Source organism: Amphiprion ocellaris, chromosome 14, assembly GCF_022539595.1.
Source record: "Amphiprion ocellaris isolate individual 3 ecotype Okinawa chromosome 14, ASM2253959v1, whole genome shotgun sequence".
In the NCBI taxonomy this organism is placed as follows: Eukaryota; Metazoa; Chordata; class Actinopteri; family Pomacentridae; genus Amphiprion; species Amphiprion ocellaris.
In genome coordinates, this window is record NC_072779.1 from 15,165,061 (window position 1) to 15,179,490 (window position 14,430).

Below are 14,430 nucleotides of genomic sequence, written 5' to 3' on the forward strand. Positions count from 1 at the left end.
CTTCAGAATACTACTCACAATTACAACTGCTAAATGATTAACCTACAATCTCAGCAACGCCCCAGTGTTGCTCAGAGACCACGTATGTTTTGGGAAGCATGACTTCTTATTGACCCTGAAATTGCAAATTTTTCTCCAGTTTTCTCAAGAAATCCACTAAAAACGGTTTTTCAGTTGCTCATTGGAGAACCTAAAAAATGCAGTGTCCAGTCGGTGTTTAACCATCCAGAATGTGGTCATTTATCAGTGGTTTGCAGTGGATGTCAATGACACATTGTACTTGCTCTGTTTAGAGCGCTGCCACAAGTCTGAAGTCCACCATGCTGTGATCCTGCAGTCAATATGTCAATATGTCACCAAAATACTATAAAAGATAAGTGGACTTAACACTCTAAAGATAATCCAGTAGCACCAAATATATTACATCAACATATGACTAACTCTTAGAGGCTTCATCACTCAGTTAAACATAAGTATGTCGTGGTGATATGATTAACAAACAGAATGTCTGACTCATGTGACCCGAACATAGTCACGTCTTTTACCATAAAATGTCCACATTCCCTCTAATAACTCAACAAAACAAGCGCTGTCTCTCAGAGTTACCAAGGAGTGACTCATATACACCTCTGTAGCCTATCCCAGGTTGTTTGTCCATGTTATCAGATTGTCAGAACACCTCCCACACCCTCCTATCACTCCCCTTAGTTTCCTCTCCCATTGTAAATGCATTTACCTCTTTGGGGTCAGTTTCAAGTGGAACCTCTGTCTGCGAACAGGAAGTTTCATCTGAGATAAAAACTTTATTTCAGACCAGGTTTCACAGCAGTCCTTTGCTTTTTCTCTCTCCGCCAACATGTGCACTGGAAGGTGTTCTCGTTTCATTGCGATCAGCCTGTACCCTTTAGCGGTCATATCCATCATCTGTAACATCGTGCTGTTCTTTCCTGGCGGGGATATCAAATACGCCAAAGATGGACATATAACTGAGGAGGTGAAATACATGGGAGGCCTCGTTGGAGGGGGTGTACTGGTGAGTTATCTTCTCTCTGCTCTGTTACTGAAAGGTGGGACTCTGGACCAGGAGCCGCTGGAAATTCCTGTCTCAAATGTTACATGGCGCCTACATACACATGTTAAACTAAAAACTATTGTTTGATCACTCTATTGTAGGTTTGTGAGTGCACTTAATGTGCTTTAAGGTCTATTTTGTGCTGTATGAAACTCTCCTGAGACACACCTAAATCTGACTGGAGCGGAGCCTCAAACTTTCTCATGTATGTGATGCAAAATCTAAATGAACACGTCCATCTGCAATGCATCCCAAAGTCTTTTACTATACTGTACAGTACAGTTTTTAATGCAGACCGCTGACTGTACATGCTACAATTACATATCTTACATCTTTTCAGCAAACCTTGGTTGGTATTTCTGGGACTATCCAAGCCAAAGCTGCCTTAAAGAATACATTCATCACAGACCCTCATATTTGACATTTTCGCTTGATATACTTCTGCGTTTTGAGTACTGTATTTCCTCAGTACATCAACATATTCACTTTCAACATGTAGAGGAACAACCTGTCCACTATCACACCCAGTTTGAGAATAATCAAGGCGTGTTTTATGAAATTATCAGGGGCATTGTCTCCCATTCAGCTTGACTTTATTTTGGAGTTCTAAAATTTATGGAATGTGTCACAATATGTGACAATTTAACCACTTTAGCAGTAAAATATCATTGCACAAGAATCAGTTTCTAACCAAGTAGCATTGAGGTATTAAGATTAAGTCATGTTGCTAAACTGAACTGAATAACATACTGCAAACTCATGTGTCCTGCTACAGGTGTTGCTACCAGCACTTTACATTCATTTGACTGGAACACAGGGCTGCTGTGGAAACCGCTGTGGGGTGAGTCAGTCATGAGTACAAGGAGATGTTTCAGGTGCTTCTGTTTAAATGATGAACAATAGAAACTACATACTAATTATACTATTGCACGTGAAACTACATATATAATCTGTAGACTGTCAGGAAATAGTTAAAGAAAACACAGGCCAGCGGAAAGAAAAATGGCTGATGGAAAAATTTGTCACAGAAACATGATCACAGTTCAGAACTCATTGAATCAAGACCTTAAAAATGCGTTTAGTAGATGTAAATTTTTTGCAAATTTCTACATAAGATAAAGTTGCTGCATCACAAAGTCATTGCACAACATCTAGATTCTAGATGTTGTGCAAATTCTGTCTAGATTCTAGACAGATAACTCTGTAATTAATCAGTAAACTGTCAGCATCAACAGTACATCTCTCTTTATTGGTTCCTGCTTTAGAGGACAAACCTTTGGACGTTTTACTTGTTTTCTTTCTTGAGCCAAAAGAGTTCATGCAAAAAGCTTGTATATGTTGGACCTCTCTCTTCAATAACATCAAGATTAAAAATGCATTCCTGATAATGAATTTTGCTTCTGGCTGTTGTGATAACAGCGGGAAGCCTGCTCCAGAAGCAGAAAAAATCTCCAAGCAGTCCCAACAAACTTGTTTCATCGTGTTTCTTTTAGCCTGCAGTTATCTTGACAGAAATACTAGTGGACAGCCGAGAACCTGCTCCTCCCTAAACACTGAAATGCTTCATTTATAAACAGAAATATGCAATAAAAGCTGCAACAGAAATGTTCCTGACCTTTGATTATCCTCCAACCTCTGCAGATGTTCTTATCAATTGCGTTCGCTGCTGTGGGTGTGGCTGGAGCTCTGTACAGTTTGATCGTGGCAGTGCTTGGTTTGCAGAATGGGCCCCTCTGCAAAGGCTTTGTGATCTGGTCAACACCTTTTAAAGGAGAGTGAGTAACTTTCTGGTGACGTGTGTTAAGTTTCTAAACTCCTGGTCACTCACGAAGCTCCTCTTTTTGCGCAGTGACAGCAAATACCTGACTGACAGCTCTTTGTGGGGGATATGCAGAGAGCCTAAGAACGTTGTGCAGTTTAACATTGGCTTGTTCAGCACTCTGGCGATCACAAGCTGCCTGCAGGTGATTTTCTGTCTAATTCAGATGATCAACGGACTCTTCGGCTGCCTGTGTGGAACCTGCAACGCCAAAGGGGTGAGATGATGAAGCTTAGCTCAGGTCTTGAACAGTCAGTTTTCATCACTTTTAGGATATCTGAAGCCACACACTTTTCAAATGTGCAGAGAAAATCCTGACATTAGTTCCAATCTTTGTGCTTCCAGGTACTGTGAGCTCCTGACAATCGACTGTCGCCCCCTGCTGGAAGACAGTGTTTCTGACTGCACCTCCCCTTTTCTATTGTCTCTACTTCATAATAGATTGTTGCATTTTTTAAGTGTGCATTTCATGATTCATACTTTATTAGATTAACCATCACAGGAATCTTGAATGCAATGTAGTATCATGTTGTGAAAGTGCACAGTGTTAGAAATTATTTGGTGATCGGTTTTAAATAAACTGGTGTTGAACACAGCCCCTACACTTTTGCACTGTTTAATTGTATTTATATTCAAGTTTAAAAAAAAATAAAAAATACAGGACAACACTTTTCTTCACTGACACCTTTAATGTAGATTGTATTAGGACAATGAATATCAGCAATGATATCTATATAAATATCTCAAAACTCAAGATTTTTAGGATAAAATACCTACAAGAATGCAAATGATCAAGCAATGGGGGAAAAATTTTTTTTTTTTTTTTTCAGAAGTGTCTCCAAGGAGTGCAAATGGCACATGGCAACTATTATTTTCTCATTGCCTTGTACGTAAAATAAATGTTTACACAACAAAAGGGAGCAAATGTAGTAATTTTAAAGGCAAATGCTTGTTCTCAAAGGAGTCACAAGAGGAGTGGAAAAGAACACGTCAGCTGAAAAACAGTCCGTACGAGACAAATCAGGCTCCAAGTAGGCTGGGTTTGACATTTCTTTTGAAGCCTGTAAAATTTCTGAAATGCAAGTAAATGTTTGAGCACATTTATTGGCATAATTGCATGTTTTGTTACTAAAACAAAACTGACCCAAAATTCACCAGTAAGAGACTCTAAAATTCAAAAGGCCATCATCACAACATGCTTTAGGCAACTTAAATGAGTCAGTATATGTCGCTTGACATTTTTGCATACAGTCGTAATGCGTTGAGCTGGGCAGTTTAAGAGTTTGTGCGTCAAAGATAACCTCACAACACAACAGAGGGTTTCTGTTATGGATGTAACTCATTACCTGGCAGATTAAGAAATGTGTGCGGATAGGACTTTATTGAGGTAGACATAAAATAATAAACTGAAGTGTTTGTCATAAAGCGGTTGCTCACTACCGTTTGTCATATACTGCATGTTGGCAACAGCTTTTTTGGAGCGTTGAATACAAACAATAGTCAGATCTACAAAAAAAAAAATAATTTAGTTGCAGTTTCAAAAGTCATGGAGTGTGGCAGTTTCAGTTGGATAATACCCGAGTAGGAAATGGCAAAACCAGATCCCACACATTTGGGTATATGGCTACAATACTTCTCTTCCAGTCGACTGTTTCTTCTACATTTGTGCTATGCGTGTGGACCAGGTTAGCCGTCAAACTGCTTCATCATGAGCTTCCGGCTGACTTCATAACCCAGGAACAGCGCTCCGTTAGCAGGGAAGGTGCGCACCATGGTGGGGGTGAGCCCGGAGTAGAGCGCCCTCACCCCTAAACACGAGAAACAGTGAAGCTTAGCGTGACCGAAGACAGAAACGGCACTAATCTTTTCTTCTTTTTCACCCAGAATGCTTTGACTATCAAATCTGAATGCAGAATACAAACGGTGTGCAGACTGAGATTGAAATATCGATACTTCGGATCACAACAATTTAGTTTTAGGAATCAATTCACAATTTTTTTTAGAAAGTGTAAACAGTATTGTACTAATAACAACTACTTCTCCTTCCGCCTTTCACAATCACATGAGAACTACTGAAGCTGGTTTGAAGAAAGGTGCCGCTATGATGAGACAGACTTCCATCGCTGAGTAGTTGGCAACAGAAGTCAACATTCACATACAGAACGACAGCGTAGCTATGGCAACATTTATCACTGACTGCAGGGAAGTGCTTCACGCCTGTATAGGCTTCAGTTTGATGTTCATACAATGGGAGTTTCCTGTATTCTTTAAACCACAAAACACTGCTTTAATTAAATTGATATAAAAAAATAAATACGGTTATGAAATAAGCAATAAACTGAATGAATGCCACAATAAATAGCTGTATTAAACTCAGGTCTGCAATTTTCTAACTTCCACTTTGAGTGAGATTTGAGTCCCTGGAATTACCTCGCGTCAATTTAATAAAATATTTCTTCTGCTTTACTGGCGCAAATTTATCCTTGAACTGCACCTTTTACATGTGTAAGACCCTATAATGATGTAGTAGTCTCTACATTACTGTAGAAATATGGACGTCTTAATTATCCACCTGCAAGGCAGAATATTGTAACAACCTAGCTAACATCACCGAGGGTTGGGGATGCTATTGTAATGGGAATAGAGGCCTCATTACAGCTCAGAATGTCATAAGCTCTGACTTTAGAGTTCTCTGAGGAATTTTCAGTATTTTTTAGTATTTATACTGGTATCAGGGAAACCAGCCTGGGTTTTATTTGTCACCAGATAGAAAAGACCATCAGTGGTATGGTAGATCACTACAAAATAAATACTGCTATGACAACAAACTAAAGCAAACATCAACCCCTCTGGCTCCAGCTTACCTTCAGTACGAGCGATGGTCATGAAGGTCTTGAAAAACCCCGGCTGTTTGCCCGTCATAGACATGACCTGGATCCGAGATTTGACACAATCCATAGGATAGACCACCAGCCACAGACAGGCTCCTCCGAAACCACCGCTGAATACGATCGGAGCCACACCTTCGACATACAACAGTAACCAGTAAGACATGTTATATGTGTGAGAGTAAAAGCAAATACATATGAATGAAAGGAAAACAGATTTTAGAAGGATAATGCATCTTCTTTCATAGGAAAATGGAAATCACATTCATTGATTGTTCACTCAGATCACCTTCTCTAGTTCTTGTAGTAACTCTGTAAATGTTCCAGAATGAGAAACATGCACGAAGGGTGAATTCATCTTTGTATAAATGTTAAATATCAGCATAGCATAAAGAATCTTTTCCTCTGAGCCTAAGGGATGACGTCTTGAGTCAACACTTGGAGGTTGTGTTTTCAACAGGAGAAAAAGTTTTGTGCTCGGTGTTCATGCAGGGAGAATATTGTGACAGTACCTATGTCATCCTTTTCACATTTCATGTAGTCTGCGAAGGTAGTGCGGCAGACCTCGTAGGCACCGAAGAAGCAGAAGTAGCCAGGGACCTCTCTGGCTATAGTGGGGGTCAGACCCTGGAAGAAGCCCACCAGTCCCTCGCTCCTCATGATGGATTTCATCACCGACCACACAGAACTTCAGACAGTGCAGAAACAAACACAGCACAAACAAATGAAGATGTCAAGAAGTAACTTATTTCACTGAAACAATATTAGCAACAATATTATTAACACTATTAGTTCTAAACTCTGCCTAAAAACCAAACTGCAGGCCATCACTGGTAAAACCACAGACTGGGTTTAGACACACTTCAATGCAAACTACACCGAAATAGTTTCATTTGTTTTGACATTGATTCAAATATTTGTTCTTAAATATGAAGATACAGTTTGTATATCTATTATTTAAATACTATATAACATAGATTCAATTTCAGTTTGTTACGTTATTGTTGGAGCCATTTCAATGAGTAACCAGCAGGTGGCACTGTGAATGAGTTACCTGTGTATTTAAAGGCCACACTAATTGCCACAGGTGTGGCGCAAAACGGAAGGTATACTGTTTTTGACCGTGGTGTGGTGTGAAAGACTGTTTATTGGAAAGACTTTGTTCTTTATTAATTTTGATGAACTCCTGAAGGTAAATAAATTGATGAATCCGTTCATAATTGTTATTTTTTGGACCACGAGAGAGTACAAGAACACGTCAAAGCAGCCAGAAAGCCACGCGTTCTTAACGGAATCAAGTTTGCGTCATCAATTAGTCAAAAACAATCAAAAAGTTGTGCGACGAGGACGGCAACGCTGCGGTCCAGCTGTAATCCAGACGCTGTGGACCAGACGACGCTGATCTTCACCACGGCTCACGGCAGGAGAGACCCGACCGGAGGAGTCGCCGCTGCATTGGGCGCAGCGACGAGCACCGGAGATCGGGACCGAGCAGTGGACCGGGCAGTGGACCGGGCAGTGGATCACCCATTGGCAAGGTGTGGACGTCTGGACGCGGTGCAGCGGACGGAGACAGGAGACTCCGGGGCAGCGGCGGCGCAACGGCGGCGGACAGACGAGGAAAGGTTTTTGGATCGAGGTCTAATAAAGGAGGTACATGGTAGCGCTACCACACACATACATATGGCCATTATAGAAAAGTGTGCACACAACTGTCTGTTTGGAATACCAATGCATTGGGTCAAAACAAAGTAAAATAAACTTTATTTCAAGTCCAAGACACTACTTCAAAGGAAAAGACTTTATTTTCATGGACATAATTTACGTTGTGTATTGGTGTGAACGTCTGAAAAAGCAACTTTTAAATGAAAAACTGTGGTAGATGAACAAATGGTTAAAAAATGTCTGAAAGTCGCGTTCTTAACGGAATCAAGTTTGCGTCACCAGTTATCTTGTTCTTTCCTGGCTGGGATGTGAAGTACGTCAAAGAGGGACATATGACAGGAGGAGAAGTACATGGGGTTCTGGTCGGAGGAGGAATAATGGTGCGTTATCTCTTCTTTAGTCTGATACTGAAGGGTGGCAGCTTAGATTAAAGGCTGATGTAAACTTTCTTAAGTATGATGTATAAACTCAGGTGAAAGTGGAAAACACTGACTTTATCCTGTTAGCTGTTTGTACTGTGTTGCAGACTTGATTATTCTGCCTGTTCTGAATCCTAATTGGGCTGCACAGTGGCTTGGTGGGTAGCACTTTCGCCTTGCAGCGAGAAGATGCCCGGTTTGTGTCCTGGCCTGGGCCTGGGATCTTTCTGCATGGAGTTTGCATGTTCTCCCTGTGCATGCGTGGGTTTCCTCCGGGTTCTCCAGCTTCCTCCCACAGTCCAAAAACATGCTGAGGTTAAATGGTAATTCTAAATTGTCTGTAGACGTGAATGTGAGGGTGATTGTTTGTCTCTATATGTAGCCCTGTGATAGACTGGTGACCTGTCCATGGTGTCCTCTGCCTTCACCCTACGTCAGCTGAGATAGACTCCAGCCCCCTCGTGACTCTATTAGCGGTGTATAGATGATGGATGGATATACATGCAAACAAAACTTACATTTCTTTTGTTAAAGATTCTAGTTTGAGGTTCATTAAAACTGCTAGATATTAAGCAACACACATTCATAAAACTGAAGGAATGTGTGACTACTTAAAACCCACTTACTTCTGGCTCTTCGCGATCTTGCCTGATGCCTCCATCTCATACATGGTTTGCAGTCGACACTTGACGAGCTCGGTGGGGCAGAGTACCAGCGAGGAGAAGATGGACGCTACTGAGCCGGCACAGGCTTTCTGCATGTCACTAACAGAGATGGAAGGTACATCAGGCAATGAGAGATCACACATGCCCTCCAAGGGTTGGCTTTGTTCTAATAAGAAGGACAGGCCTGGTGAGCATTTTCCTACCTCAGCACAGCTTCACTGTGCAGTCCGGCCGTGAAGCGGATGACCTGCTGACAGAAGCCATAGCTCATGAAGAGCACCGAGTTCTCGGCGATATTGGCCATCAACGCCGGCATGGTGCCCTGGTAGAGGCCACGCAGACCCACTTGTTTGTAGGTGGACACGATGCAGTGGATGAAACCCCGGTACAGCGTGGGAAAGGTCTGCATCTTGACCTTTGCTGTGTCCAGCGGCTGCCCACTGAAGACACATGCAGCTCCCCCTGGGAGGAGAAAACCATCAGCAACAGAAGCGATCCAACACTAACAGAGTGTGGCTGTTATCAAAACTGCGGGGAAAAAAAAAAAATCACACTTTGCACAAAGCAAACTGAACGCGCTGTGAAGAGAGATAAGAATCGAGGTTGCATGGCTGCACTCCACTGAGCGCTATCTATGGAAACGAAAGAAACGAGCCGGAAAAACACAGGAGTCATCAAAATGTGCTTCTGCGTGAGGCATAGCAAGCTTAAAGCAGGAGAAAAGCTACAGAATTTAAATATCACATAACGTTATTTTATTTTGTTCTTTTATATATTTGGTGTTTTGCCTGCTTGGTTTTATCCTCTGTATTTTAATGTTTGCTTTGCAGAGCACATTAACATTTTGCTTTAAAAAGGTACAAAACTAATAAAGCTATTATTATATTATTGCTAATTACCTATGGCTCCTGCAGAGAGGTCAATGATAGCCTGGACCACTGGGTGTGGAGCCATGGTTGTCTTCTTCTCTCAGTAACCTGATAAAAAAACAAATAACAAATCTTATTAGAGCACTGTAACTATAATAAACACACAGATAATATAATCAGTTATTTGCTACTTTTAATATTCTCTGACACAGTGAATGTGTGCTTGTTGCAACACAGGCAGCAGTTCTGAGGACAGAAAGCAGCAGGTGGGTTGTAAAGTTCACAACAATAAAAGCTGCCTTCTTGCGTGGCAACCATGGGTTTGTACTGGGACGCAATAACTGTGCAAATGAGTACAAGTAATGAAAATTATAGCTATCAGATAATACAAAAAATATAATACAATCATTATAAGTTTGCATTAACAGAAACTAGAGAACTCTGGAGTCTTTCTGAGATAAGAAGAAAAAAAGCACATGTCCCTGTAACCAGTATTTTGACATAAACAATCTCAGCTTTACTTCATCTATTAAGGCTGCAACTAATGACTACTTTCACTGTTGAATGTTGAGGTTATTATTTTCTTGCTTATTCAATCAGCTGTTTGGGCTATAAAATGTCAGAATATCTTAAAACATGTCAATAAATGTTAAAATTAAAAATGATCTTGTTTGTTTCACAACCCAAATATACTTAGTTACTGTCACAGAGGAGAAAAGAAATGCGAAAATTCACATCTTAGAGATTGGAATCAGAACATTTTGACGTTTTTTGCTTCTTAAAAAAAATAGCTTTCAATTAATTTATTGGTTAAATACCAATTGATTAACTGTTGCAGTTTTACTATCCTTACAGCTTTTTAACAAAGCTTGTTATTCTGACTCAATAGTCATCATGGACTATCTAAATCTGAACTCTCACTGTCGGTATTTTTCTGTCAATGATACTGCAGTGCAGCTGAAAATGATTGCAAAACACATTGTAAAAGAACAATGCATTATTTGGAAATATACTGATTTGTGATGGGGAGATTTTGTACAGTTTTGGCCTATTTGGTTAACAGTTGTGACAATTCTATATTTTTTTCCATGTGATTTTACTAAATTCCATCTCTAATTTATCAATAAAGGGAAATTCTGTAAAAATAACCATTCTAAAAATTATTTACCAGTTTTCAAACTTTAATTTACACATTTCTTCTTTCAGATAACAATTTGGTCCACTGTTTTGTTTTTAACAGTTAACTACTAAATTAAAGCCTTATTCTGTAACTTTAATTTAGGAAAACAAGGAAAATATGTAAAACAATTGTAAACTATGCAAGACAAATTCACTTCAAATCTGTTGATAAACTTTTATTTTTTAGAGTGCACTCTCTTCCGGTCAGGACAGACGCGCTCCTTTTAGAGGGCACCAGCAGAGGGGGACAAAATGCAGTTTTTTTTCTGCAGAAATTAGACATCTTTTCAGAAAAATATATCTACTCACGTGTGACCCTTTTCTGTCATTCAGGGACACAAACTGAGAGTAAACCGTCAAACTGCTAATTTTTAATTTTTAACTTTGTAATTTAAAGATGACGTCAGACACGTAGCAGCAGCAGCCAACAAGTTAGCAAAGAGCTAAAGTTACCGCTTTATTTAACGCTGCGGCTAATGTCAAGAAAGAAAGGACTCGGAGTGATAATTTCTGGATACAAACCTCACAGGACAGCCAGGGGTCGAGCTCGGAGCATCAAAGTGTGTCTGCCGGTAGGCTAACGTCAGTCCGACCGTTAAACATACGTGACCGGTAACGTTACCGCAGCGAGCTGCTGAAACAAGCTAGCGTGGTCCGGCTGCATGCTAACTCCAGCACCCGGTACAAACAGCCACTTAATCTGACTGCTATCTCATTTCTACACATCAGACCCTGAACAGCGGCTGCAGTCATTGAATGGATCCGACATTAGTTACAACTGAGAGGAGGAGGAGGAGGAACCACAGACAGGAGGATGAGAGAGGAGCCACTCTGATCCTAATCCCAGGTACCAAACCTGTTGACAGGATCTGGTTGATACTATCTATTCAAACCTGCTGTCTATTACATTTATTTACCTTTTCCCTGTTGTCTCTCCATTGCTTTTTATTCTCATTTTCCATTACCTTATACACCTTATCTTTTACAGTTTTCTGCTACATATTCATCAATAATAGGTAATAAACTATCAAAGGCTTGACTGGCTCAGCTTACACATCAATGCTACCATTTTTATTACATGTTTTATTTACTTGCAAATCCTACTCTAATCACAGTAGCAGGGTTGCTAATATTAGTTTTTCTCAGGAGTAGAAGCTAGATATTTAGCTAGATTTTACTGCTGACCAAGAGGACAAAGTCAATGATGTAAAACAGTAAAGAAAAAAGTAAAAAGAATTTGTCTTATCCTGATAATACGAGATAGAGTGAGACAATCAAAGCTGACAATGTTATGAAAATATGAAAAATAGAAGAGAGGACATAACTTTGCTCTACCTAGCCTTTGTGCAGTGAAGAAAAAACTGTGTTCGATGTGAAAAAAAAAAAACCAAAATAAACCAAACTGTAAAATCCTGTGTTTTTTGACTTTGGATGGTGCAATTACAGCTTTACAAAAAAAAAAAAAACAGACATAGGAAGTGTAGTTTTGTTTTTTGTTTTTTTTTTGTTTTAGTTTTTGAGGGCATATAAAGGTACATATTAATGTGAATCACAAACAGAGTGAATTATGGCACATGGTCATCCATATACATTGCACATCATGTACTGAATGTTAACCCGTAGTAAAACCGCACTTAATGCACACAAAATAAAGAATCTTGCACGATCAGATAAATATAATTGTGAATAAATATATATGAATTGCAGCAATTGTATTTCACCCCATTTTAACTTGATATACTGCAGTGTCTGTTATTAAAGTCGGATACCAGGTTGAACTACAACAGTACTCGGATATCGACACGGAGTGAACTTCTTACTTTAAGAGCTCTGATGCGGGAGTCACGAACCCGAGATTCCGGTTCACATTCTTGTTTTGTTTTTTAAAATGAACTCCCATCAGGATGTAGAGTCATACAGCTCCCCCTGCTGGTAATTTTTTGTTTTGTAGAAATCCAGTCACTTTTTTTTTTTGCCTCGAAGTCAAGGGCATTGTTGCTATGAGTCATATATCTTGTTTTGTTGTTCTAACAATATTTTCAGCTCAGAAAAAGCAGCATTATTGTGTATCATTATTACTGCAGACCAACATGTATATTATTAAAGTTTAATGTCTAATTAAAGTGGCACATTTAAAACACTGTTCTTGCTTGTTGAGCAACAGTCCAAATCTTTAGACTAATTTTAATTGAACCACTCTTAGAACAACATCCAACTGTGCACAGCTTATTTCAAATACTCATATATTCCTATGGTTTTAATGGAGTGTAACATGTTAATTTATTTCTGTATAGTCATGTCAGAATGCTTTACATACTAAGGTCAAGACACAGTATCATCCTCTCGGGTCAGTCTGGCCTGACTAGGTTACTGATTAGAAATTTGGCAGTGACACACATAAAATATTTAGTATCATGCACATCAGACACAATCCAAACATCTCGTTTGTATAAACAGAAGATCCTCTCAGAAAGTGCTGTTCTTGATCAGAGCTGCCCTGGGATTTCTGTGCTCTCAACTCCTAAGTGGCTTTGTGCGCATAATTAACTTACCCTTCGTATCATTAGGGGTATGTGAAAGTACTTTCCCTTCCCCGAGCAGAACAGCACAAAATCTTCTTTAAACACAAGCCGGCCAACGCTTAGTCAGTCAGAGTGTAGTGATTAAAACTGCTCTGCAGCGGAGACGTCTCTTTTAAACAGATGTTACTCTGCTGTGTTGATAAAGATGTTTGAACGTTGCAACGTAGTCGCGATATCTGATGTGCTGAACAACAAACATGCAGAACTTCTCATCATTCTTTGTTTAAGCATGTCATCAGGTTCATAACCTCTTAACTTTCAGAGCAGAAAGTGTCTAAAGTAGAATTTTAATACAGCAGAAACACTGAGGTGTCTGTGCAGCAGGGCTGATGTGATGTGGCTGACAAAGGTCAGAACACTAATCAATTAACTTTCATGTTCTCATACACTCATTCCCACATCTGCTGGGGCCATATAACTTGTCCACATTAATGGCAACCAACAAATATTATTTGGTTAAAAAAGTTCAGGCTTTCCTTGCATTCAGTGTTGCTTTTCCCACTTTAATTTGTTTGCTATATTAATTGAGATTCCCATAACTGTTGCTAATGATTTAGGAATTATTCATTCTTAGTATTTAAAGTGATTCATTTCTGAGAAATGGAGGCACCAAGGGTGAGTGCTGAACTTGGAGAGGGGTGACAAATAAAGGAAAACTCAAGATAAAGGGTTTTTTTTGTAAAGAATTGTGCCACCAAGTTGTGCCAGAACAGCTTCAGGGAACCTTGGCATTGATTTCCCAACTCTCTGAACTTTATTGGAGGGATGGACGTCATTCTTCTTAAAGAATATGGTGATAGAGAGCACTGTCTAGCATGGTGGGTTTGAAATTTTCCCATTGGTGTTCCACTGGGTTAAACTGGTAAAAGTGAAGGCAACATCACTTGAGTCACATAATGTTCATATTCATTAAACCATTCAGTGACCTTTAGCGTCCTATGGATGGGGGGCTTTGTCATCCTAGAAGAGACCTTTGCCATCAGGAAAGAAATGTCACCACAGGATAAAACAACTTTGGTTTGCAGTGAATCTTCTCTCTAAAAGGACAAGTGGACTCACAGAATGGTAGCAAAATGCCCCTAAGGCATGACAGAGCCACCAGATCACCTCATTATAGAGGTCAAGGGTTCTGGTTTTTCCTTTAATTTGTCACTCGTTCATAAATTTGCCTTTTTTGTATTAATTGTAATGACCCAGTGTGTATTAGCAGTTGTACCAGTCCCTGCCTCCCCTTTACTTTTCTATATTGCCAATTTAATGTAAAAACCTGCT

At 39.7% G+C, this 14,430-nt stretch overlaps 2 protein-coding genes across 2 annotated transcripts; one reads left to right on the forward strand and one right to left on the reverse strand.

Annotated features, from left to right (window-relative positions):
* Positions 1 to 702: 702 nt before the first annotated feature.
* Positions 703 to 3,493, forward strand: tm4sf21a (transmembrane 4 L six family member 21a). Its single transcript, XM_023298935.3, has 5 exons — positions 703 to 1,033; positions 1,848 to 1,913; positions 2,714 to 2,847; positions 2,922 to 3,108; positions 3,237 to 3,493. Exons 1-5 carry the CDS (start codon positions 857 to 859, stop codon positions 3,243 to 3,245), a joined length of 573 nt encoding a protein of 190 aa, XP_023154703.1. The 5' UTR covers positions 703 to 856; the 3' UTR covers positions 3,246 to 3,493.
* A 67-nt stretch (positions 3,494 to 3,560) lies between these two features.
* Positions 3,561 to 11,360, reverse strand: slc25a15b (solute carrier family 25 member 15b). The gene is made up of 7 exons (XM_023298934.3): positions 11,099 to 11,360; positions 9,428 to 9,505; positions 8,732 to 8,990; positions 8,490 to 8,627; positions 6,292 to 6,467; positions 5,756 to 5,914; positions 3,561 to 4,699 (listed from the first exon to the last, which is right to left on the reverse strand). The coding sequence occupies exons 2-7, from the start codon at positions 9,480 to 9,482 to the stop codon at positions 4,578 to 4,580; spliced, it is 909 nt and encodes a 302-aa protein (XP_023154702.1). The 5' UTR covers positions 9,483 to 9,505; positions 11,099 to 11,360; the 3' UTR covers positions 3,561 to 4,577.
* Positions 11,361 to 14,430: the final 3,070 nt, after the last annotated feature.